Here is a 23,219-nt window from a genome sequence, read left to right on the forward strand (position 1 = left end):
AATTAAATATTTATTTTGGAACTAAATATTTAATTTGTAAATTAAATATTTATTTCCTGAAATAAATATTTAGATCCCAGCTAAATATTTATTTTGGAGCTAAACATTTAGTTTGCAAAATCTGTATTTGGGAAATAAATATTTAAGTCCGACCCAAAAATATAAAATATAGTGTGGAGCTAAATAACATCATGGAAAATAAATATTTAGCTGGGATCTAAATATTTTTTTTGGAAAATAAATATTTAATTTACAAATTAAATATTTAATTTACAATTTAAATATTTAGTTCCAAAATAAATATTTAATTAGTAAATTAAATATTTAGTTAGTGAATTAAATATTTATTTTCCAAAAAAAATATTTAGATCCCAGCTAAATATTTAGTTTGCAACATTAATATTTAACTATAAATTAATTTAGCTTGCTAACTAAATATATATTTGGAAACTTTAACATTTATAAATGTTATGAATAACATGGTGAAAATGTGACTTTGAAAAAGTGAACTCTCAATTTTTTCTCTTATGATATGCTAAATAACCAAAAAATTGCTGTTAGATTATGACTGTTTGACTTTACAAATGGCACCCCATACACTGCATCATCAAATATTCACGTGTTTACAGGTGAAATAGGATTGAATTAAGAAAGTTTTAGAACAGAACGGACAATAAAAGCACAGAAGGGGTCTAGAAAGCATTGGAGTTCATTTTTTCTGCAGTTCGTGCAGATTTTTGTACAAGACTGCTGTCTTACAGGTGGAATTTGTATTTGACACTGACGTGATCATCTATAATTGAATGTGTGCTTTTTAATAAGGGTGTTGTAAACATGTTTCATTCAGTTTTCATTCATCATTACACCAAAGAACAACATATAAATAAGATAAAAAATAAACAAGATTAAAATAAGTTTAAAACAGTTAGTGTGTTGTCCTGCATAATAGACAAGAAATTAAAACAGACTTAAAACGTTTAATCTTTAACCATAACTTACTAAACCTTAAAACATTTCAGTTCGACCAACTTCAAAGTTATTCATTATTTGTATTAATTCCAATAGACTTTTAACCCTTTGATGCATGAATTATGAAATCTTCAACCATGATTTTTAAACAATTTTTTTCATTCATCTTTAGGTGTGAATGAAACAAATTTCAACAAATATTTTTTGTGACATTTTGTTAATTTACAAATAATTTGTTACATGTCCATTTCAGTGGACAGTGTGCATTCTATGCAATAAAGTCTTCAACAGCTGTGCTTAATAGCACAAATAAATAAATAACTATTTTGAGTACCTGTCCACTGTAATTACCATTATGCATCAAAGGGTTAAAGGAAAATACTTTGTTTACTATCTGTTTTAGACATCTGCAGTTCCTGTTTGTTCTCAGATCATTCTAATAATAGAATAGAATAGAATAGAATAGAATAGACCTTATTAGTCCCACAGTGGGGAAATTCATACGCTTAGAGAAAAGGTCAAAATAATACAGGTAAATACACAAAGGCAGTAGGCTATTCTTGTAACCTTCAACAGTTAAAGTAATTCATAAATTTAAAAAATGAGTTTGCAATATTATTAGTATTATCATTATCATTTCTGAGGGTAATAAAATCTGGAAATAAATGCCCAAGAGGTCTGCATGTTTAATATTGTCCACCAGATAGCAGCCTAACTTTGCAGTTATGTTATGCAGCAACATAAAATATTGTTGGGTTTTAAATGGTTACTAACCACAACACTATAGCCCTCTACAAGAAATTCTAATTAGCCCAAGTCTTTATTCTCTCAGGAAGGGAGAGGGTGTAAAGCTGTGAAATATTCAGCTGATATCAAAACCAAAGGGATTTTCAGTGTTTCTCTCTGGCTGCAAGCGGGAGTTTTAATGCCTTGGGGAAATATTAATTACCGATGTAGCTGTGATGGTTACAAGCCAAGAGCTACATGTAGAAAAAGAAGAGAGGGTTGTCATGCCTTGGTGAGGCTGAGCAGCTCCAGTGGAGCAGCTGTGGATTAAGGATTCTGATTTACAGCTTTTTGGACAGAAAACATCTTCTTGAACCTTCAGCCAACCATCACTCCTAATACTTTACTGACAGCTGATGGTAAGCTTTACATTTTCATGTTTTTGAATCACCCTATTTTTCCACCCATCCTAATAACACAAATATCTCACTGATTCTGACTTGTTGAGTGTTTAATTTGAACAACCTCTCAAAAAACATTAACACCCACTGTGATAACAGCACATCTTCATTTTTTTTCTTGGAATAAAAAAGTCAGGTTTTATTTAAGTGGAGCTGTTTTTGTCCAAAAATGCATAAATGTGAAGGTTTTACTTCCAAAAATATTATAAAAACCAATGAAAATATAAATTATTTTAATCATCCAGTTAATAATGACTTGAGTTGAAAATACGCTACAGTGCTTAATCAAAGGACCTTTAAAGGACAATAAAATAGAAAGCAAATTACAGCTAAAAGTTAAATTCATTATCTGATTCAACCCAAAACTATCATCTCATATCTGACCCATCACAGGTGGGGGATTCAGCAGTTCAGTGACCCATTAAATAATAAAATACTCATATAAAGATATAAGCAAATTTATAAAGAATGGAATAAAAATTACAAATGACCCATTTCTTCATTAATATAATAAGAAGTTGTGGACGAAGGAATACTTTACCAAATCATTCAAATTCAGCACAAAACTTCTAAAACCAACACTTACAGTCAAAACACACAAAGTCAAACACAAATCAGGAAAAATTCTGACTAAATTCATTTTTCTACCTTCCTCTTGCCTCATATTACCCAGTGGCGCTCCCAAGATGGGGGCCATGGCCACTCCTGGAAAATTGTTGGCCACCCCACTGGTCCCGCCTTTGAACACCAACCTCCTTCACAAATCACAATCATTTTCACACAATCCGTACATTCATCTTTTCCAACCAAGATGTAAATATTAAAGCCAAAATTTTTAATATCAAATTAACGAATAACTTGTTTTAAAAAATCACATCACTGAGGTACACCATTTTCTAAAAAAGTATGTATCCCAATAATGTCCCAACAGCAAAAAGCTAATAAAACAGTTTTAAAAAATTGAAACAATAACTTAAACGGCTGTTTAAAAATTTGGTGTTTTTTCAGAAAATTTTCTCAAAATTGAAGTAAATGTGTTGAATGCAGATTATTCTGTAATAGACAAGAAAGAAAGAGCAATGCAACGCACAGCTACAGGGTAAACTCTCCCAGACTTATAGGTACCAATTTGGTGTGTCACACTGTCTCTTTCCATTTTGAAATAATAATAAATAAACATTCAATAACATTACATTTTCATTCAATTTCATTTTCAATGAATATTTAGTGTATATATATATACACACAATACAATTAAGCAATTTTACTTAAAGTAGGAACATTTTATGTGTACTTTATCCGCGTAAAATTTAAAATGTCTGCGCGCCTGCATGAGTCAAGCGTGTTAATTGCAATCTGTCAAAAGGACTAACAGTCTTCTGATTTTTTTTTCTGTCGCCATAAAAGCATTTTTTTAAACTGGTCCATTACAGAAAATTTCTATATAAGGCGACCCCTGGTGCCACCCCAAATCGTTCACTGGACCCCCTCGAAACATTTTATAGGGGCACCCCTGCTGAACAGATGCAGCTAGCCCAGCATCAACCTGAGGCTGTTTCATTAGTGTGTTGTTCTGCAGTACTTGTTGGACTAGATGTTTGAGCATCACCAATAAAACAGAGTTATCTGTAGCTGAAGATGGATGCTTTTCATCTCTCAAGAACATAATTAAAGTCCCAGTCTAAATGACTGCAGTCCACACGTCCTAAACTTTAGAGTAGAATTAGAAAATAATGCAAAGCACCGCATTTCAAAGACTGAATTTAGGTCATGAATCACCGCTGGTTAATGGAAGAGTTTTTTGTTCACCTCAGTATTATTTTTTCTGTCATCATCCCTTTAATGTATGATTAACATATTTTCTAAACACATTAAAAGGCTGTAGTATTCTTTCTTTTCACATTTTCTTTGAAAACCTTCAACAAATCTGTTTGAAAGAGGAAAGAAATCCTCGGAGCAGCCTGCTTGAGTGAGTTTCAGCTTTTTATTCAATTTTAAGAAACAAAATTTAGCATTTCCAAAGTGATCAACTTTTGTTTTTCACTGAAAGATTTTGCTATTTTATCAGCAGAGGTGTCCTTTCTGTCAAAGAAACCTTACGTAGTCCAGAAGGCAGCGATTATTAAAGTCTGAAACTATCACAGAAACACCCCCGGGCTTTGGATGTTGCATGGCCTTTCAGATATATTAGCAGTTTAAGGACAATAAAGCCTCTTTGCAAACAGTTAAACCTGATTACCTGCACACAGCCTAGGGAACTAGAGTGGATAATCTCATAGAGGTCCTAAAATAACACTAAATAGTTTATTAAACATTAATCTAGAGCTTTAACATTGATTTCAGCAATTGTTGAGTTGGAAAATTTACTAGTGTCATATTTGGGTAGGGAGCCTAAGTCATGCCCATCTATACTTCCAGGCCATGGGGAAGAACAAAAAATATTGCAAGTCAATAGGGCTATGTTGATAGCAGTTAGCATTTTCAGTTCTTTGATCATTAATAAAAAGCTCAAGAAGAAGAAGAAAAAAGTAGTTTACTTTATCTGTTGGCATCATGTCGAAGCCTGGAAGTAAAATGAAGAGAGTAATGTGTTTAGAGGTGAAGCAAAGAGCTAAAACCAGAGTGAACATCTGCATGGCCTACACTAGTTTGAGGGAGCTAAAGGAGGCTACAAAATGACATTCTTTCTTTAACTTTGTACTGTACCATGTTCAGTGCCTTGGGCTTCCTGATAGGGTTGCGGAAGGCGCTTTATAAATAAAGCTTTGATTTGATTTGATTTGATTGACATACTGATGGTGACCTGGCTTTGTTGCTACTGGACTTGTAGGTAATATTATTGTCCATTGAAGTGGATCTTTTTACTTCATGGTTTATTTTAGTATTAGTTGGCTCATGTTAATGTTAGCTTGTTGTTAACGCTAGCTACAGCAGGGTTGTTTACAGCAGATGTAATTGTACTTTACACCAATCGGGTGGTGGGTAATGGCACATTCAGGGTCACCCCAGTCATTTTTAACAAACGTCACTTTTCATTTAGCTTTGTTTAATTTTTATACAGATTTCCACTTTTACACATTCTTATCACAGGGTGATGTGAACCTATCGTGTTATTTTTCTAACCACATCAAAAACCAGAGGTTAACTTATAATTACACATTCTAGTGCAGCTCTCAGATTGCTGCACTAAAATGTGGGTTAAAAAAGCCTTAAAAACCTGCAAAAACAGTCATCAACTTCATTTCTGACTTGAATTTTTAAGCGTTTCCTGAGAGGCGAGTCAGATTTGGTTGAAAACCAGATTTGAGCTGTTTTCTGGCTCCACAAGAGGCCTGGCAATCATTGCTTTCATGTCTCAAAAGAGCAGAAACTCAAAAGCGGCCAAACTATTGAAGTCTGCTGGAAAGAGTCAGAAGAAACAGCATTGAGTCTTCGTGACGTTAAAAACACAACAGGCAGGATTTCACTGAGAAGAGCTGTGCAGCTTTTCGTCTTTCGTTCGATGATTCTTTATATTTTAAAGTCGTTCGTTGAAGAATTACATAAAAGAAGCTCACTGCCAGTTGGTTTTTATTAGAACGTCACTCGCAGCAAAGCAGAAAATAAGCTCAGTGGCGAAGATTGTTTGACAATCACAAAGTGTTTCATCTGAAACGGTTTGAGAGAAGTCTGTAAAAACAGAAAAAAACCACAGTGATGATGCCGAAGCACAAACAAATTGTTGCATTTTGAACTTGTTTCCCAATAAAATCCAACTAAAACTCACTTTCTGAGCTTGGAAACAAATGAATGACTTTATGCTTCATTTTACTGTTTTTTTATTTAAGCATATAAATGAAATTTCTGCTCCAGATTGTTCATGTTTTCAAATGAACCAGACTTTAATGGCATTTATTTTTCCTTTTATATCCTTTGTTTATGAATTCAGAGTATCCTTTAGAGGGGTTAGTACCACATTAGAGGGAAGTTTGATTTAAGGCAACTGCTGGTTGTACATACTGGCTTGTTTCTTGCTCACAGATAATTTTAGGAAAGTGTCAGAATCACAAAGCTTTGTCTCATTGCTATTCTGGACATGTACTCTCTCTCTTCAGGCTGCTGCCCTGCATGTGTGTGTGTGTGTGTGCGTGTGTGTGCATGTGTTTGTTTTTAAGGGGGACGGTTTGGTGGGTGTGTCACTGTTACGCCTCAATACGCGTGCTCTGCTCCATGCCCTCAGCTCTGCAGGGCTTGCTCTGATCGGCGTCACTGCTATGGAGTCTGCCACAAATTTATTGGCTCCTGTTTCATCTGTTGAAAGCAAAACTAATTCGGATTGCACTAACGATAAGCACAACGTTTTTTTATGAACTTGTGCAAAGTAACAACAATACTAATAATTTCTTAGTAGATATTCTATGAAGCAAGAGATCAACTTTATTGTCTTTATCCCAGTGAATCTATAATCAATTCAACAGCTGAACTAGTAGTAGCACATTCTATGTTAGGGAAGGTAAAATGTTTTTATCAGGAGACGGGGGATGTTCAGTGGTTGGCAGCGGTGTGCTAGCTCATGGCCTCCTCCATGAGGCTACAACAGCTCAGCAGAACGCCTGTGTAGCTTCTAATGGGGAGAAAAACAGAGTGAAAATAAAGTTAACAGCTGAAATAACAGGAAATAATGTAACTGAAGAGTAGTGGTAGAAGAAAGTAGCAAAGTGTGGAAAATGGTCAGTATGTCGTCCAGCAGTGTAAGTCTATAGCAGCTTAACTACAGAGATAACTCAAGATAACCTTTTAGATGGAGGCATGTTGGAGGCGGAGCCAGGAAGAACCATCTGGGCCCTCCCTTAGAGATAGGGTGAGAAACTCGGTCATCCGGGAGGGGCTCGGATTAGATCCGCTGCTCCTCCAAATCGAGAGGAGCCAGTTGAGGTGGTTCGGGCATCTGGCTAAGATGCCTCCTGGATGTCTTCCTGGTGAAGTTTTCCAAGCATATCCAACTGGGAGGAGACCTAATGGAAGACCCAGGACACGCTGGAGAAACTATGCTTCTCAGTGGCCAGGGAACGTCTTGGGATTCCCCTGGAGGAGCTGGGCCAAGTGGCTGGAGAGAGGGAAGTCTGGGCCTCGCTAGTTAGACTGCTGCCCCCGTGACCCGACCCCGCATAAGCAGATGAAAATGGATGGATGGATGGATGACAGAACATAACCAATAAATCAATATCACTGACTAAAATTTTAAGTGCAATTGAGCACGTGAAAGAAAAATCTGCAACAATCCTGCTGAAATATTTCTAAAAGACCCTCCCTCTTATATTTTATAGCTTTCTTGTTAAATACTGTTTCTGTTGTTTGTTTGATTTGTTATTCCTTTAGTTCTCTTTGTTGAAAACGTTTCCTTTCCTTTCTATCGATGACCTGCTCCTGGAAAATTGAGTTTTCCAAAGAAACATTCCTGAGGAATTAATAAAGCCAATCTTGGTAGGTATATTGGTATAATTTAATTTGATTCCCATTACAAACCAGACAGACTTGATTGCTGTTTTTAACTGTGGTGAGCATCTTCATCTTCATTCAGCTCGACTCCTGAAGTTAATACATTTTAGATTTACATGCAATGATTACATAGCCCAGCAAGCCATCCTATATACTGTATATATAACTTTCTTGTCTGGCCACAACCCAAAGTCCTGGGACAGATTCTACGACTGTCTTTCTAACTGTCTCTGCACACATTTGGACAACGCTAAGACCAGTCAGAGCAACAAACACTGGGAGGTATTCATCATTACACCATTGTTGAAGAAGAAGAGCCCAAGCCAAAATCGTCCAAAGTTGATGCCAAAGTCGTCTCAAAGGAGCGCGCTTCCTGAAGCAATGCCATCTTTGTTTTTCTCTGTCGCAGTTTTGATGCTAAGCCTGCACAACATCTCGCTACAAATATAGAGAGCTGTGATTGGACTGACCTAAAATTGTTCAGGCCAATGGTAAACCTGCAGATGACCATTCTGCAGAGCTAAATATTTTGCTAAATGCTTTGTTTGGTCTAGATTCCTAGGGTACTGATTACTCATTGAGAGTTTAAGTAAAATCCTTTAGGAGATAGTCTGACATTATGACATTATTTTAGAAACAGTTCTTATACCTTTTAGCTGACAACATACATTTGTTCCTTGTTGTGTTGTTTTTTTTATCACAGGCTTTAATACCCGTTTGTGATTTTTGATTTTTCAGTAGTGGTTGTACTTAAACCCATCATGTAAAATGCAGGCATCATGGCTAACTTCTACTGAACTTTCAATTAACAGACCAAAAAGAATCTGACCTACTTTCAGAAATAGTTCAGTTTGTCTCCTCTAGGATAACTTATGAATACATTTAATGTCTGCATTTAGGTCCCCTAAACGTTAGAGCCTAAAACCATGCAACATGGAAAAGACTAAAGTTTTCTTTCAGCTGACCCATAGTGCTGAATTTGATCAAAAATACAATGAATCCTGTTTAAGACATGTTGCTTTAAAACTGTGCACACAGTTTTCTCTGCAGCTGACATTTCCGTCTCTTTTATTTTAGACGTTTAAACACGAGTACGCATGGGTTTAGCAGAATGTCAGATCACACCCCTCCCCATCCTCTGGTGCATATCTCATTAACATGCAGCGCAGAAATGGGTGTCCTTGCAAGGGCAGAGCTAGAACAGCATGGAGGCTGAGCAGGCATGGATGTCAGTGAATGACGTGGAATCGGCGTCCACTTCCACGCCTGCTGGGATTAGTGACAAAAGTCGAGCAAGGCCGGAACTCTTATCTTCATCCTTCAGTCCTCTCTCGTGTTCACACATGCACAGACTCAGTAAATTGCACAGTGAACTCGCACTGCCCTAATTAGGTTTGACGAACATTTTCCATCTTCAGGAAATGATGTTGTGCAGTGATTCAGCCCTGGAAGTCTGGAAGGTGAGGGGGATATCATTATAAGAATAATTACATTTTATTTCTCTGTCTTTGGTTCCCCCTAAACACATCCAGCATCCATGACACTCTCAGTAGCATCTAATTAAAATATTCACCATGTCCTTTTCTTCTTTTAGGGGGCTCAGATTAAGGCCTAGTCCACACGTAGCCGGGTTTTTTTAAAAACGAAAATCCGCCCCTCCAAAAACTTGCATCCACACCACCTCATTTAAAAAAAAACTGTCCACACATACCCGGATAAATACGTTGTTAAGGACATGCCAGACCTGTAGGCGGCAGTACTTCCCCCGTTCTTAACCTCGTCCTTTGTCTGTTGTCTTCCGCAAGGAGCAGTAATTCCACTTGCAAAAACAAACAAGCAAAAAGCGCTTGGACAATTGATGGATCGGGTTGTGACAGAGCGCAGCTCTGAGGGCTTCCATGATGCCGGCTAGTGTAAACACAGGTTGCACACGTGATGTCAGCATTTTTTTGTCACGGAAAGTGACGTTGCGGATCTTAAAACTCCGGTTTTGTCTGTCCACACGCAGACACCCAAAACGGAGAAAACGCAGATCTTCACTTTGGCCGGAGTTTTTAAAAAGATCCGTTTTCGTGTGAAAAAACTCCGTTTTCGTGTGGATGACAGGCCAAAACGTAGAAAAATATCTACGTTTTGGCAGATCCCCGGCTACGTGTGGACAGGGCCTTAAATCACTTTTACTTGTGCTTATGTGACAAACTCTTTAAAAGTAGTGAAAATATGTTTGAAGCGGTTGAATGTTGGATAAGAAACAATCTCCAAAATTTTGGTTTTCTATTCTCATCCCTCTGGTGTTGGTGTCCGTGGGCAGATGGCCACACAACCGAGCATCTGTGCTGCCTCCCCTTCCCAGACCAGGGGGCAGGTGTCATCTGCCACACAGTAAATGCCTTCATCCATACCATCTAGGTGCTAACGAGCTGATTGTGAACATCTACCTTAACTGAAATCAGATGGAACAGATTTTATTGTTTTTGTGTATCTCACAGACAAGGAAGTGTGCAACCGTACGTTGTCGGACCAGACCACAAGCTGTGGATCAGTCTGGAGTCTGGACATTCCCCAAATATCCTGGACCGTGAGTAGTGCTCCAACATTCTTCTTTGTTCTTTCCCTCTCATTATTCAACAAGAACGTTAGAATTAGTCTAGTGTTAGCGGTAGCTCAAGTGTTAGCAGTAGCTCATGCTAGCAGTAGTAGTAGCAGCACAAGCTAGCACATTGAATTGCTTCTGTGTATGAAATGTGCTATATAAAGAAAGCTGCCTTGCTAGCATTATCCATAGCTCAGGCTAGTGTTAGCGGTAGATCCGGTTAGCATTGTTCTGTGGTTAGCATTAACGAGACAACATTTAAACATTGCCAAGCTTAAAGAGGGCTGGGACATGCTCATTCAAGCTAATGTGTCTAAGCCTATGATGTGTTAAACCAGCTTTTCTCTGAACAACCCATTTCTCTGTGGCCGGTACAGCATTGCTAAATTACATAGGAATGCAGGTCGGAGAGGGCACCGACTTGTGGGATGCTACGGTAGGCACCCCAAGCTGCCTATATAAAACAGAGACAACATACATTTGGTTTCAAATTCTAATCCTACATGGTGGTAAAAATCAAAGTTTCTATTGGTCAGGTTATTTCACAAATCAGGGTGTCATACAGCTCAGAAAGATTAGGTTTTTACTTTTCTAACAGCTGTGGTGGTCAGTTTGTGCTATATGAGCATGTCGAGCTGACATTGTATGTTCACTGGACAGAACAGCCACTGCGCCTGACTGTGCCGCCATTTCAATGCAGCTCTTTCTGTGCTTAAGTTAAACTGTGTACTAAAACAACAACAACCACATATTTAGTAACTTTTATGAGCTATTTTGGGCTCCAAGAGTTGAATTTGCATTCATTTTGGTGTCTAATTCTTAGATTAGCCATTTTTATATTTTGCTTGTTTTTACATTATTGTATTTTTGCACAACTCTGTTGCTGTGAAGCTCGCACACAAGAATTTCACTCGCATGTATTGTACCAGTGTACCTGCACATGTGACGTGACAATAAAAGTGATTTGATTTGATTTAATTTGACAGTGTTTGTCTGAGATAGGCAATTAACCTTTCAACATCATCTTGCAAACATCAGGATGGTAAACATGCTAGTTTGCAGCCAACACACAGTACCACTGAGCCCCAGAACAGAATCAAAACACTACTCATCACAAATGATGCTCTGAGCTCAGGATGAAAGTGTCCAGCTGCAGGCTCATGCCAAGTTGGCAAGAACATTGAAGTTTGCAGTATTGCAGGCAGGTAGACAGCCAGTCAGACAGGTGGACAACTGGCAGCACCAAACTTATGACTGCAACACAATGGGTTCAATGCAACACTGTCAAACCCTGCAGGAGAAACTGAAGTTGGACTTGTCAGTAGCATCAGAGGGAAACTGAGAAAAAAAGCTCACTGACTGTTGTAACCATGGATTCATGACAGATGAGGAGCATCTTGGAAAGTGTCACAGCATTGCAGGAGTCCGGGTTAGGGAAACGGCATGTCCGGCCTCAGCAGAGGCTAAGAAAGAATCTGTGACAGCCATAAGTTCTGTTTAAATGTATTCTGTCAAACTGCAGATGCATATTTCTCAACTTGTGTTGATAAATGTCAACACCGTGACAGAGCAGCAGAGAGGCAGGAAATGAGTGTTAGGTTTTAGGAATAAAAATATGTTTATTTTGACAGTTGAGGGAAGAGCATGGGAGGCATTATGTTGTAAATGTAAACGTTTTCAGGAAATTCATTTCCATTATTTTTGAATAATGCAAAAGCAGCACTGACTTTGTAGCAATCTCGGCTTTGGAAAAATGGCCTGTTTTGATCCATAACTGGTGTAAGGAGAGTAAACTGAAATTAAAGAAATGTTGAAGCGGTTTCCAGTGGCTCAGTAGGGTCACCATGGAAACGGCAAACTTGCATCTCCCACTTCCTCACAATAAACTTCCCACATATTACTAAAAAGTTAGATGAAATTAGCTATTTTAGGACTTAATTTAAGTGGAACACTCAGGTCAGATGCTTCTATGACACATCCAGCGTTATCACAAGTAGGGCTGAAACGATTCCTCGAGTACCTCGAATAATTCGAGTACAAAAAATCCTCGAGTCAAATTCTCTGCCTCGAGGCTTCGTTTAATTCATGTTTAATTAATTCATGGCTTTGCAATCACCCGGGGTCATGTTTCACCTGGATCGAAATAAGTGACGCACATGCACACTGCACTGAATGCACACGCGAGTAGCGAATGTAACTTAACTTTCTTTTAAGCCATGGCGGACAACGTGGACCCCGGCGGAGTGCGAAAAAGACAGAAAATGTCAAAGGTGTGGGACCATTTTTCACGTCGTAAGGCGGAAAACATACTCCAGTGTAAATACTGTAAAATGGATTTAGCCTACCACACCACCACATCCTCGATACTGCAGCACCTGTAAATGTCACTTCTGCAAGCGGACTCAGAACCTCTACAAGATAATGCATTTTAGCCTGTATTTCTATATATTCTGTGGACACTGTGCGACTTTTTTGTTTGTAGCACTCAGTTTCAGCTCACGCCGTACGTCTGGTAGCAACACGTCAGACTTAAAATGTGCTAAAAATAGTAGTTTTTACAACACGTCGGACTTTTTACTGTGTTGTTATTGACATCCGTTGTCCCTCAGGATTGCTGCAGGAGGACACAGGTATTTATGAGTGGCGGAGGAAAACGAAAGAAAGTAAATACATGTTGTGTGATCAGTATAATTTGACATAACCACAGCAAACATGCTTTCTCGACAATCCTTGTTAGTGTGAGGAAAAAAAAGTGTAGAAATTAAAATGGACGTGTGTTAATAGGGAAACAGCTGGTGAGCCATGTTTGCACATGCGCCGTGAGCGGTTCTGGTGCTGTTTGGGCCGCAGCCGCTCGCACTTGTTTACTGTAAAGTAAAGTTGAAATGCTGAAGTTTTGAAAACTAATTTTGAATAAAACTTGAATAACTGGCAATTGCGTGCTCATTTTAAGAGGTCTTTCATATTTTATGACATGCTATTTGATATAATGGTTTACAAACGCTAAAGGGTAATTTATTAGAGTACTCGATTAATCGATAAAATATTCGATAGAGTACTCGATTACAAAAATATTTGATAGCTGCAGCCCTAATCACAAGATCTTGATGTTCCATCAGAAAGCAGGTGTTTAACCCTCCCACTGTTTTTATGGGTGACCCCGCAAGGAAAGTTGACCATTGAGCAGGATTGATGGTTTATCCCTTGAGGTCCATGTGGCAGGGGTGAGGTGGTGCTCACTCCTCACCCCTGCCACATGGACCCAAGGGATAAACCATCAACCCTGCTCAATGGTTAACTTTCCTCACGGGGTCACCCATAAAGACAGTGGGAGGGTTAAATCTGCTGCCACCGAGCTGTTATCTAGTTGTACTGAGACGCTGATACAAAGACAAATAAAGCTTCTTGTACCTTGAGTTTGAGCTGCACCACGCAAAAAAATACAGTAAACGTTTGCATGTAAATTTTCAAAAAAAAAAAAAAATATCGATACACTGCTTTTAAATATCGATTCAGTGCCACGACATGAAATATCGCGATATTTCAATGTATTGATGTTTCCAAACATCCATAATTAACCCTTTGTTTAGAACTCAAAGGAGAAAGTTGAGCTTTAAGAAGAAGGGAGATGTTGAGAAAGATGATGATCTGTTCCAAAGTTGTTTTTTCTCATTGATCTACTTGTCAAGGGTGTCAGTCTAAAGCAGCGCTGTCCAAACTTTTCAAGACGGAGGCCAAATTCATCAAGTGGGCCAAGAAATTATTTTTTCCCCCATGTTTACATCTCTAAATAAATCCAAAATAGGCAGCTTACTAGAAATATGAACATAAAAATCCTAGAAACTATCAATGCACTTCAAAAACCTGTTAATGAAACAAAAGTCATTCTAGAAATGCAGTTGGGGGGCATGCAAAATCACACTAAGGGACACAAATGGCCCCTGGACCATTCTTTGGACGTGCCTAGGGTGTGCAAGTGTATGGCCACAACTTCAGTTGCTTGATTGGTTGATTAGAAATTTGTCCCAACTTTGTTTTTGTAGCTCGATCGAACACAGACATGACAAAGAGGAATAGATTGGACTATTGATGTGATCATTATTGAAGCTGAGAGGAGAGTGGGAAGGCTGAGACACGGGGAGACACACACACACACACACACACACACACACACACACGCACACACGCACACACGCACACACACACACACGCACACACGCACACACACACAGAGGGGATGCGATTAAAATAAGACACCCCTCCTTGCTCTCCACCACTTCTCCAGGAAAAAAGAGCTGCATCATTCATTAACAGGAGCCTCTGTTGTGGATTCATTCATAGAGAGAAGCTGCATCTGTCTTCTCCAGCTGTAGTGCTCATGTGTGTGTGTGTGTCACACTGAATGACAGAGAGGCAGGCTAACAGAAAGAGAGAGAGAGAGAGAGAGAGAGAGAGAGAGAGAGGCTAACAGGAGATCTCTGAGGCAGCAGATATCTAGTTTAAACACGCTGCAAGACTGGAAGCAGGATGGATTTCTGCACAAAGTGAGCAGGGAGTAGCTGCCTCACATCAAAAAGGTAACTATTCATTTATTTTTCTGTTGTCCTGTTGAAGATTTTGGTTGTTTTTGAACGAAAGGGTTGAGATATTTATATGCAAGAGGGGATTCTTGCTGAAAACCACCACTCACCTCAAACGCAGCTTTTCAGTTGCCTGCAACTTTATTCAGAAAGCAGAATCATTGTGTGGGACAAAAGCTGCTCCTCTGTTTCGCTGCATCCATCAGTAAAGAGAGGGGTGGAAATCTGTATGCATGCATTCATTTTGAATTTAATGGGGCAGTGGATGGGGAAGCCAAAAAAAAGTATTAATGAGTGGAGAAGAAAATATAGAAGACGGTTTAAAAGTGTCCTCTCAGTGCTCTGAGAACAAACAGGGTTTGTTTGTGTTTGACTCACCAAGCTAAACAGGAAGTAAACCAGCTGCAAGATGTTCCATCAGAGAGGACTCTCAGAAGTGTGAGGAGTAATTAACAGATAGGAGAACAAGGTGTAAAAATATAGTTTAACAGAGGGGATGAGCTAACACACACACACACACACACACACACACACACGCACACACACACACACACACACACACACACACACACACACACACATCAAAGCAAATAGAGCTCATTATCCACACTGGCCACTAACCCCCAGAAAAAGAAGACATGTCCTTCTCGTTCGGAGCGATCACAGCTTCTGACTGTCTGCGTGGGTTTCTGCTCATGTTACCTTACTGACAGTTATAATAAGCATTACGCAGCTCCTTTGAAACATCATCCCAATTTGTTCCTTTTGAAATCCGTACTTTACATGCACCGAATATCAAAGAGAATGGAAAAGGAGCAGGTCACAGTGGTGCTCGACCCCTGTGGTCGCTCTGAGTGCATTCAGGTGGGCAACGTGCAGATTTTTGTTATTCAAATGTAAAAACGGTGAATAAAATCCAGAGTCATTTGTTTGGGGAACTCACTCCAATATGAATCACATTTTGTATGGATAAAATTTTAGAGTTTAGTCTGCTGTTTGTGGAGAATGTGAGCGTAAAAAACGTTTTAAGCCATAAAGTGGAAATAAAACTGCAGAATGATGCACATTGAAGCATCACTTTCTTTCATCACGCCATATCTCACACTCACGGAGGGGGTTATCTGTGGTATTTGGGGCTGAAGGAGCTGTTTGGAATTCAGCTCGTTGAGCCCGAGGTCTGTTTTCCGCTGATCTGGCTTACAAAATAAGATATTTAACATGTTTGGAAGGCAGGCGACTTTATCTGATGCTAGTTGAGCTGAAATTGTGTGTAAAGATGTGAAAAGCATTGCTGTTTTTCACACCTGCATGAAAACACACAGACTAAAGACAAAAAGCTCTGCTTTACCCTGGTTTTCACTTGTGTTGTTGTTGTTCATTTGTTTTATTTGAAAAAGCACCCCCCCCCCCCCCACACACACACACACACACACATACAAAGGATGTGGCCTAAAGGCTATGACATTTCGCCACATCTCATCTGTAATTCATGAAAAGAAAAGCCAGTGCTGTCCACAATTGACAGCAGATCGGGATGTTATACATTCCAGCAAGACTAAATTGCACAAGTGTGGATTATTAAAAGTTGAGAAAGTTGCAAAGGGAGCTTTGTATCGCAGGTATGCCGAAGTTTCATTAGAAACAGCAGAGTGCATCTATTTGTCCTCGCATGAATCGATCAAAATCTGATTATTTGATGGCGATTTTACACAGTTTAACAAAAATGTCCAATAGGTCTCTTATAAACTGTTTCTGCATTGAATAGATTTGCAACTTGTGCTTATGTTCTGACTTTATTAATTGAAACTGCATATTCGTGCAGGAAAATTTAGTAGCGCGATCCATGCAACCATGGACATAATTTTGAGGGGGGGACAGGGGGGACATGTCCCCTCCCCCCCCCCACACACACTTTTTCCAAAGTCACGTTTTGACCCCTGCACTTTTTACCATCCAAAAACAATATTACGCTATATTAAATTGACACTGGTTGAGCTCTAGGACCAAGTGGAAAACAACCGTTTGTGTTGAAGCCTGTTTCCCATTAGAGCATACTGTAAAGATACCCCCCCCATGTCCCCCCCCCCCCCACTTCTAAAGTGAAGATTACGTCCATGCATGCAACAAATCAAACAGTTTAAAACAAAAACACGTGAGCAGAAACACATATCAGATGCATTGAATTGAGTTAAATATGCATTAAAAAGAGAAGATTACGCAGAAATGGAGGGAAGAAATTAAAAGGGGAGAGGGGACAGATTGAGAAAATGGAGCAGAGGAAGCGACGCGGCAAAAAGTCTCAGGAGGAACTTTGCTGAACGCTCTCTGCCGATGAGCAGAAGAAGGCTGTTGGAGCGGTGACTTACAGAGAATCTGGAGGTCAAAGGTGAGTCGGGTCAGGGAGGAAAAGGATAAGAGCATGAGGGGTCAAAGTTCTCTGTTGGAGGAGAAAACGTGTTTATGAGTGATTAAAGAAGCAAAGGTGAGGCAGAAAAATGTTGCTGAACTCCAGCTGGAGGCTGGCAGCAGACAAGCACATAATAAATGTGTTTAAAGTACTCGACAGATCGGTGAATGCAGAGCTGACAGTGGAACAGCTTAAGAAAGGAGGCACTTTTTTAAGAGTGAAGAGGAGCACTTCTGCAAGAAGCCACTGATGAGCAACGAGCTGGCAGACTTAAAGAAGAGATGAAGCAGGAAAATCAGGAGGCTGACGCACTGAAAATACCCAAGATTACCGCTCAGAATGAAGCAAACACGTCCTTAAGTGTAGCCTAAGAATATGGAGATGTACTTCATTTCCATTGAAGTCCAGTGATGTTCGCTCTTAAGACATAACAGGTTATGAAGTGATTTCCTTTCAGAGGAGCAGAGTGAAAACCCACCTCAGAGAAAAGAGGAATAGGCATTAAATCTGGAAAAGGGGCTGAAAGCAAGCAGAGGTTTAAATTATTCTGCAAACTGAAGAAAATTCTGCTGCTCGTGGTTTCAGTTTGACCTCAGGGATCACATTTTAAAGTTGCACAAGTTGAATAACTTGATTAATGTTTTCAGAAGTTTTGGTTTCTGTGGGAAAAAATAACGGTAGCAAAAATATATAAAGGAAAAAACCCCAGATCCGTCAGAGAAAAGAGGAGCGAGGCAGTGGGTGAAAGTGATTTATAGAAACATCAGAAAAATCATGTTCCCGCTGATGTCCTGCAGTCTGGACTTTGATTTTTCTGACTGGTCTGTGCATCGTAGCTGGGTACAGGTGAATAAAGCAGCAAGCATCTTCAGTTTTAACACAGGCTGTGCACCCCGTCATGCTGTAAGGAGAGCTAGAAAAGTTCAAATGTTAGAACAACGGCAGAAATACAAAACAGCAGAATAACAGACTTTATTATTAATTTACTTTTTCTTCTTCTCAACAAACTAAATGTAATCACATCATGAAATAATCCCACTGTTCAAGTTATCATTTTAATCTGTTGGTGCAAATATTTTGATCCTAAGATGTTTAAAGGCAAACATTTAGGTTTCCGATATTTATACCCTATCAGAGGAAAAGCGTTTAAAAATAGAAAATTAATTCAAATTTCTCAGAAATAAACAACCTGTTAGAGCATCCTTTATATATGTTTTTTTTTCCTATTTTAAAGCTGGGGTACGTAAAATAAAAATTTCAAAGGGACACTAGGCAGTTTTGTATGCTTTTAACACCCCCTACTCTCTTTAACACCTACATCTAACTGCTGAAATGTCTCCTCAGCTTTCATTAGTTTCTAGTGGAGCAGTTTATCATTACATCAAACAAATTGGCGGTGTTCATGACCTAAAACATGCAGGAAACGTGCTGGAACCAGACCCCAGCTCCACCATGTCGGCTCCACTCCACAGCTCCCTCCACAGCAGGATCCGGACCGGCAACTCTAAAGTTGCAAGTGTGATATTCTGGCCCCATAGGCAAAGAGGTCGGAGTGACTCTTCATTAACATTTTAGCACATACTGGCTCAAGAAAATGAAAAATATGAAAAGGTTGCATAATATCTCTTTAAAGTGACAGTGTGTAGTTTCCCTGGCAATAGGGGGCAGCACATACCTAAATGATTGCAAGCAAGCATTAGTTTTCTGTTCATGTAAGACCTTACCAACGGACGGCTATTAGTGCCAAAAATCCCTCGAAGCACAACCTCCAGCAAAATAACAAGAACATCAGACTGATTTCATCACTGGCAACGAGTGAAGAGGTAAATGTGTAAAACAACGTTTATTATGGTGAAAGTTTTGTGACCATTTGTTACTAATCAGCATTTTGTCCTCACGGGCTTCCGTAGAAGGAAACATGTCATCCAGTATGGCATCGCCCAGAGACTTATAGACCCGCTCCCATGTATTTTAGGACACATTTCTATTGCTATATGTTATGAAACTGCCAATATTTTTCAGCAACTGAAAGTAACTTTAAAAATGCTTAAATTAAATGTGACTATGACTCTGTTTCATGAAATAAAGTAGGTACTTTTTGAGAATTTATAATACCTCTAAGTCCCTCGCTTGCCTCTACAGCAAAACGTCATTTAAGTGAGAGTAATGTTAAAGTTAAAGTCTCATAGTCATCATCACACACTGGTTAAATTCATCTCTGCATTTGACTCATCCCCGTGTGGAAATTTTTGGTGGTTTAACCCCCCAATCCAACCCCTGAGCTGAGTGTCAAGCAGGGAGGCTTTGGGTCCCATTTTAAAGTCTTTGATACGACCTGATGGTTTTTGAACCATGACCTCCCAGTCGCACGGCGGACACTCTACCACTAGGCCACTGAGCTGCGAAAAGCAAAAATCCACAAGAGGGAGCTGTCAATCAGTGAAAATGCACCTCATTTGTGTATTAGAGCTAAGCGCTTAGCTAGCGTTCAACCTTACGCTACATCTGACAACAGGGCTTGTGCTCGTGGCGCCATCACCAACTAAAGTGAGTGATGAGCAGCTCCTGCAGGACAGATGAATGCTGAGGAGATAATTCAGTGGGTAGATTCAGGTGTGTCTGAGCAGGAACATATAAAACATGTTACTTGTCCGTTAGCGCTACGAGGCTATTTGTGTGCGTGTGCAGAATGAGGCGTGGTTTTCAGCTTCTTCCAGGAGCGGGGTACTAGGGGCGAGAGCTATAAACGTCCACATTTCTAAATCTCCTCCTCCTTTACATTGTGGATCAGATGAGTCTCATCAGTCTGTTTCTATGTGAATGTTCAAAACAAAATCCTTAAAGAGCAAGTCACCCCCAAATAAACTTTTTTTGCTGATAAACTAAATAAACGAGTGTCTAATCGTGCTGCAGACACGTGTCGTCAATAATTTGGCACTTCAGTGCATCTTAGTTAAAATTTAAATATTCTGCCTAAAACTGGCAGTGTTGTGTCGTTGTCAGGTAAAAACTCTGCACTGTATTTTAATTTAAATCTGCCACCACTATTGGCTAAGAGGTATGCTATGATGTAAACTGGTACATTATGATGTCACAATGCTGTCGTGAGTCGGTGTGTGTGTATTTGTTAGCGGCTCCGCCCTCTGGTCTGCTAGGCAACGGCATTTGTTGCATTTTTCAAACATGAAGTGGGAGTGGAGTTAGACTCTGGTAGGGGGTGACTTGCTCTTTAAAGCAAGACAAATTCTCTATAACCTTAGTGGTGTTAGACAGCTCTCTCTCTCTCTGTGTGTGTGTGTGTGTGTGTGTGTGTGTGTGTGTGTGTGTGTGTGTGTGTGTGTGTGTGTGGATCACATTTCTATGATGTAAAGTGTAACAAAATCTAAGAAGAAAGATAAAATTAGGTATTAAAGATAGAAACGAGTTTTAGATTTGTGTCTTGCTTTGCCACAATACCCTTGAGCTTTCAAATGTATATTTTTAAAGTCTTTCACAACTGACAGACCACTTTCTGGCACATCATAATAAAAAAATGCTGTGCACACTGATTTATAAACAGAGAGGAGGCAGCAGCTCGGACTGTAGAGAGCATTCTCAGATCATCTTTGGAAGCTGAAACGGCTTAATTACTGCATGAATCCCATGAAAAAGATTAATGTGAGCATCATGTGTTATACTTGCAAATGTTTATTGTTTAAATAGACAACAGATGACAACAAGAATGTCCTTTAACCCTCTGGAGGCAGGCGTTGCAGATTTGCAACGTTAAAACCTGCCTACCTGGTTACTCCACATACGTATTTCATGAGCGTTTTTTAACTCAGAAGTTCTCCTGAAGGACTTAGTTGTTCGTCCTTTTCTCCAAACTTATTTTGAGCCTGAGAGGGTTAAGAGAGAAGATGACACAAAGTCTGCAGAAACACTGATTATCTTTGTGGTGAAAAGCTCCACATCCAAGGAAAGTCAGGGTTAAACGGCCGGTTTTGTAAACAGAAAACATCTCAGATTCTTTCAAATAGCTGAGAATCCCATTATTTTTCCCATAGAGACTTTTTTTTATTCCTAAATTGCTCCTGGTTCTCCCCGTTTCTGCCTCTGCTGTGTTTCCCAAGTTACACTTATCCTGTGTGGGTGGGTGTATGAATGCGTGCATACGTCTGACCTCTTCAGACTCTGTGGGACTGCACGCTTGCCCTCTTAAAGTAGATTAGCTTGCAAAAGAACGGCACGCACGTTGTTGCCTGGATACAAAAAGCATCATTAAGCACAATTATCAGCCACTTCAGCTCACAACAAACAAGCTTCATCGCAGATTTCAAAACAACACATCACAGAGGATGGCAGCCTATGGTGAGCTCAGCGGCCGGGACGGTTAAAGATGTCAGAAGACAAGATGGAACGCTGAGTAGAGATAAATGAAATGATGGCTAGATGGTCTCAGGAATGACATCACTGGTGCTCTCATTAAACTGAGATTAGCACAGGCAATGGAGGGGGAGGGGGGGGGGCATTCTGAAAAGAAGAAAAAGAGAAAGAAACAAACAAAATGTCCTGTTTCTCCTTTTCCTCAGTCAGCCGAGATGACCGTGGGGAGCATTTGATAAAGAAAACTGAGTTTGGACAAGAAACTGCACAATCCCAGATATAAGGCGGCCCCACTGATCCATCCTAATTATTCTGTGCATTTCCCTGAAGGTGCTTTGGGCCGTGAATTAAAGAGAGCAGCGTTCCTATCAAATATACCATCCAGAGGGAGACATGAAAGGGAGCGGGGGTGGGGATTCGGGGACAGAGTCATCTGCTTTAATTTTAGGACCAACTTTGGAAAGTTTTATTCCACACAAAACTGGTGAAACACTTACGGCTTTCCCCGTCGTCCCTCACACCAACCATCTTTAAATGTAAGAATGGATGATGTGACTCCATAAACTTCTGCTGTGCAAATGCTAGGCTAACATTTCCCATTGTAAGTGCTGCCATCTTGCATTTTGGAGGCCATAATCCAGGCTATTATGATCCTAAATTACAATAATTTGGGACAAATTATGGTTTCAAATTACTCACATACATAAATATGTTTTCTTGAGCATCAAATAGCTAATTAAAGAAAACGAAAAGAAAAACTAATTTGACGTTAAACTCAAATTTCTACTTTTTCTCAGAATTTAGATTTTAATATTAAAATTCAGATTTTTTCACAAACTTCTAATTTTAATCTCAGAATTTTGACTTTAATCTCAAAATTCAGACTTTTTTCTCAGAATTCTGGCTTTAATCCCAAAATTCTGACTCTTCCTCATAACCGAGTTTAGTCCCAGAATTCTGACTTTTTTTCTCAGAATTCTGACTTTAATCCCAAAATTCTGACTCTTCCTCAACTGAGTTTAGTTCCAGAATTCTGACTTTAATCCCAAAATTCTGACTCTTCCTCATAACTGAGTTTAGTTCCAGAATTCTGACTTTAATCTCAAAATTCTGACTTTCTTTCTGATAATTCTGACTTTAATCTCAAAATTCTGACTCTGGCATCTGAGAAAAACATCAGAATTTTGAGATTAAAGTCAGCAGCTCAAGAGTTACAGCGAGTTGCCTAGTGATTAAAGGATTGTGGGATGAATCCCAGTTCCTGCCAGGGTACTCTGCCGTTGTGTCCTTGAGCAAGACACTTCACCAAACTTACTCGTTGATAAAATCTTTTACTGACATTAAACAGGTGCTTAAATTTGTTTTAGTATGAGAAGCTTATGGTTTTATGCAAAACACTAATTACTTCAAACTCGTAACAAGGGAAATATCCTGCATCCCCTTTAGAAAACTTTTATTGTTTACTATTGTCTCTTCTGCACAAAACACTAACGCTCACATACTGAACATGCGGTTCAAATAGCTTGTAGAGAGCAAATATTTTACATCTCCCCAGAGCCGTCTGCATGTGGGTGGGGGTGGGGGGTGGGGGGGCATGTAGGCTATATGGGGCACGGTGAAATGAACAATGACAAAGAAAA

General features: G+C 39.4%; 1 protein-coding gene across 5 annotated transcripts in view; it reads left to right on the forward strand.

Moving 5' to 3' along the window:
• Nucleotides 1–23,219, forward strand: part of LOC107386912 (serine-rich and transmembrane domain-containing protein 1) — a 29,133-nt gene that overhangs the window by 4,177 nt on the left and 1,737 nt on the right. For 2 of the 5 annotated variants that reach the window (XM_015961577.3, XM_054730798.2), the window contains exons 1-2: nucleotides 1,805–2,114; nucleotides 10,124–10,212. Coding sequence is in view for 2 of the 5 variants with exons in the window: in XM_054730798.2 (XP_054586773.2) it covers nucleotides 2,112–2,114; nucleotides 10,124–10,212 (92 nt within the window). In the remaining 3 variants the exon portion in view is untranslated. Of the gene's footprint in view, nucleotides 1–1,795; nucleotides 2,115–10,123; nucleotides 10,213–14,489; nucleotides 14,805–23,219 lie in introns of those variants that run through there. The other 3 variants (XM_070555872.1, XM_054730800.2, XM_015961576.3) reach the window with 3 other exon arrangements.

The sequence above is a fragment of the Nothobranchius furzeri genome, chromosome 10 (genome assembly GCF_043380555.1).
Source record: "Nothobranchius furzeri strain GRZ-AD chromosome 10, NfurGRZ-RIMD1, whole genome shotgun sequence".
Taxonomy (NCBI): Eukaryota; Metazoa; Chordata; class Actinopteri; order Cyprinodontiformes; family Nothobranchiidae; genus Nothobranchius; species Nothobranchius furzeri.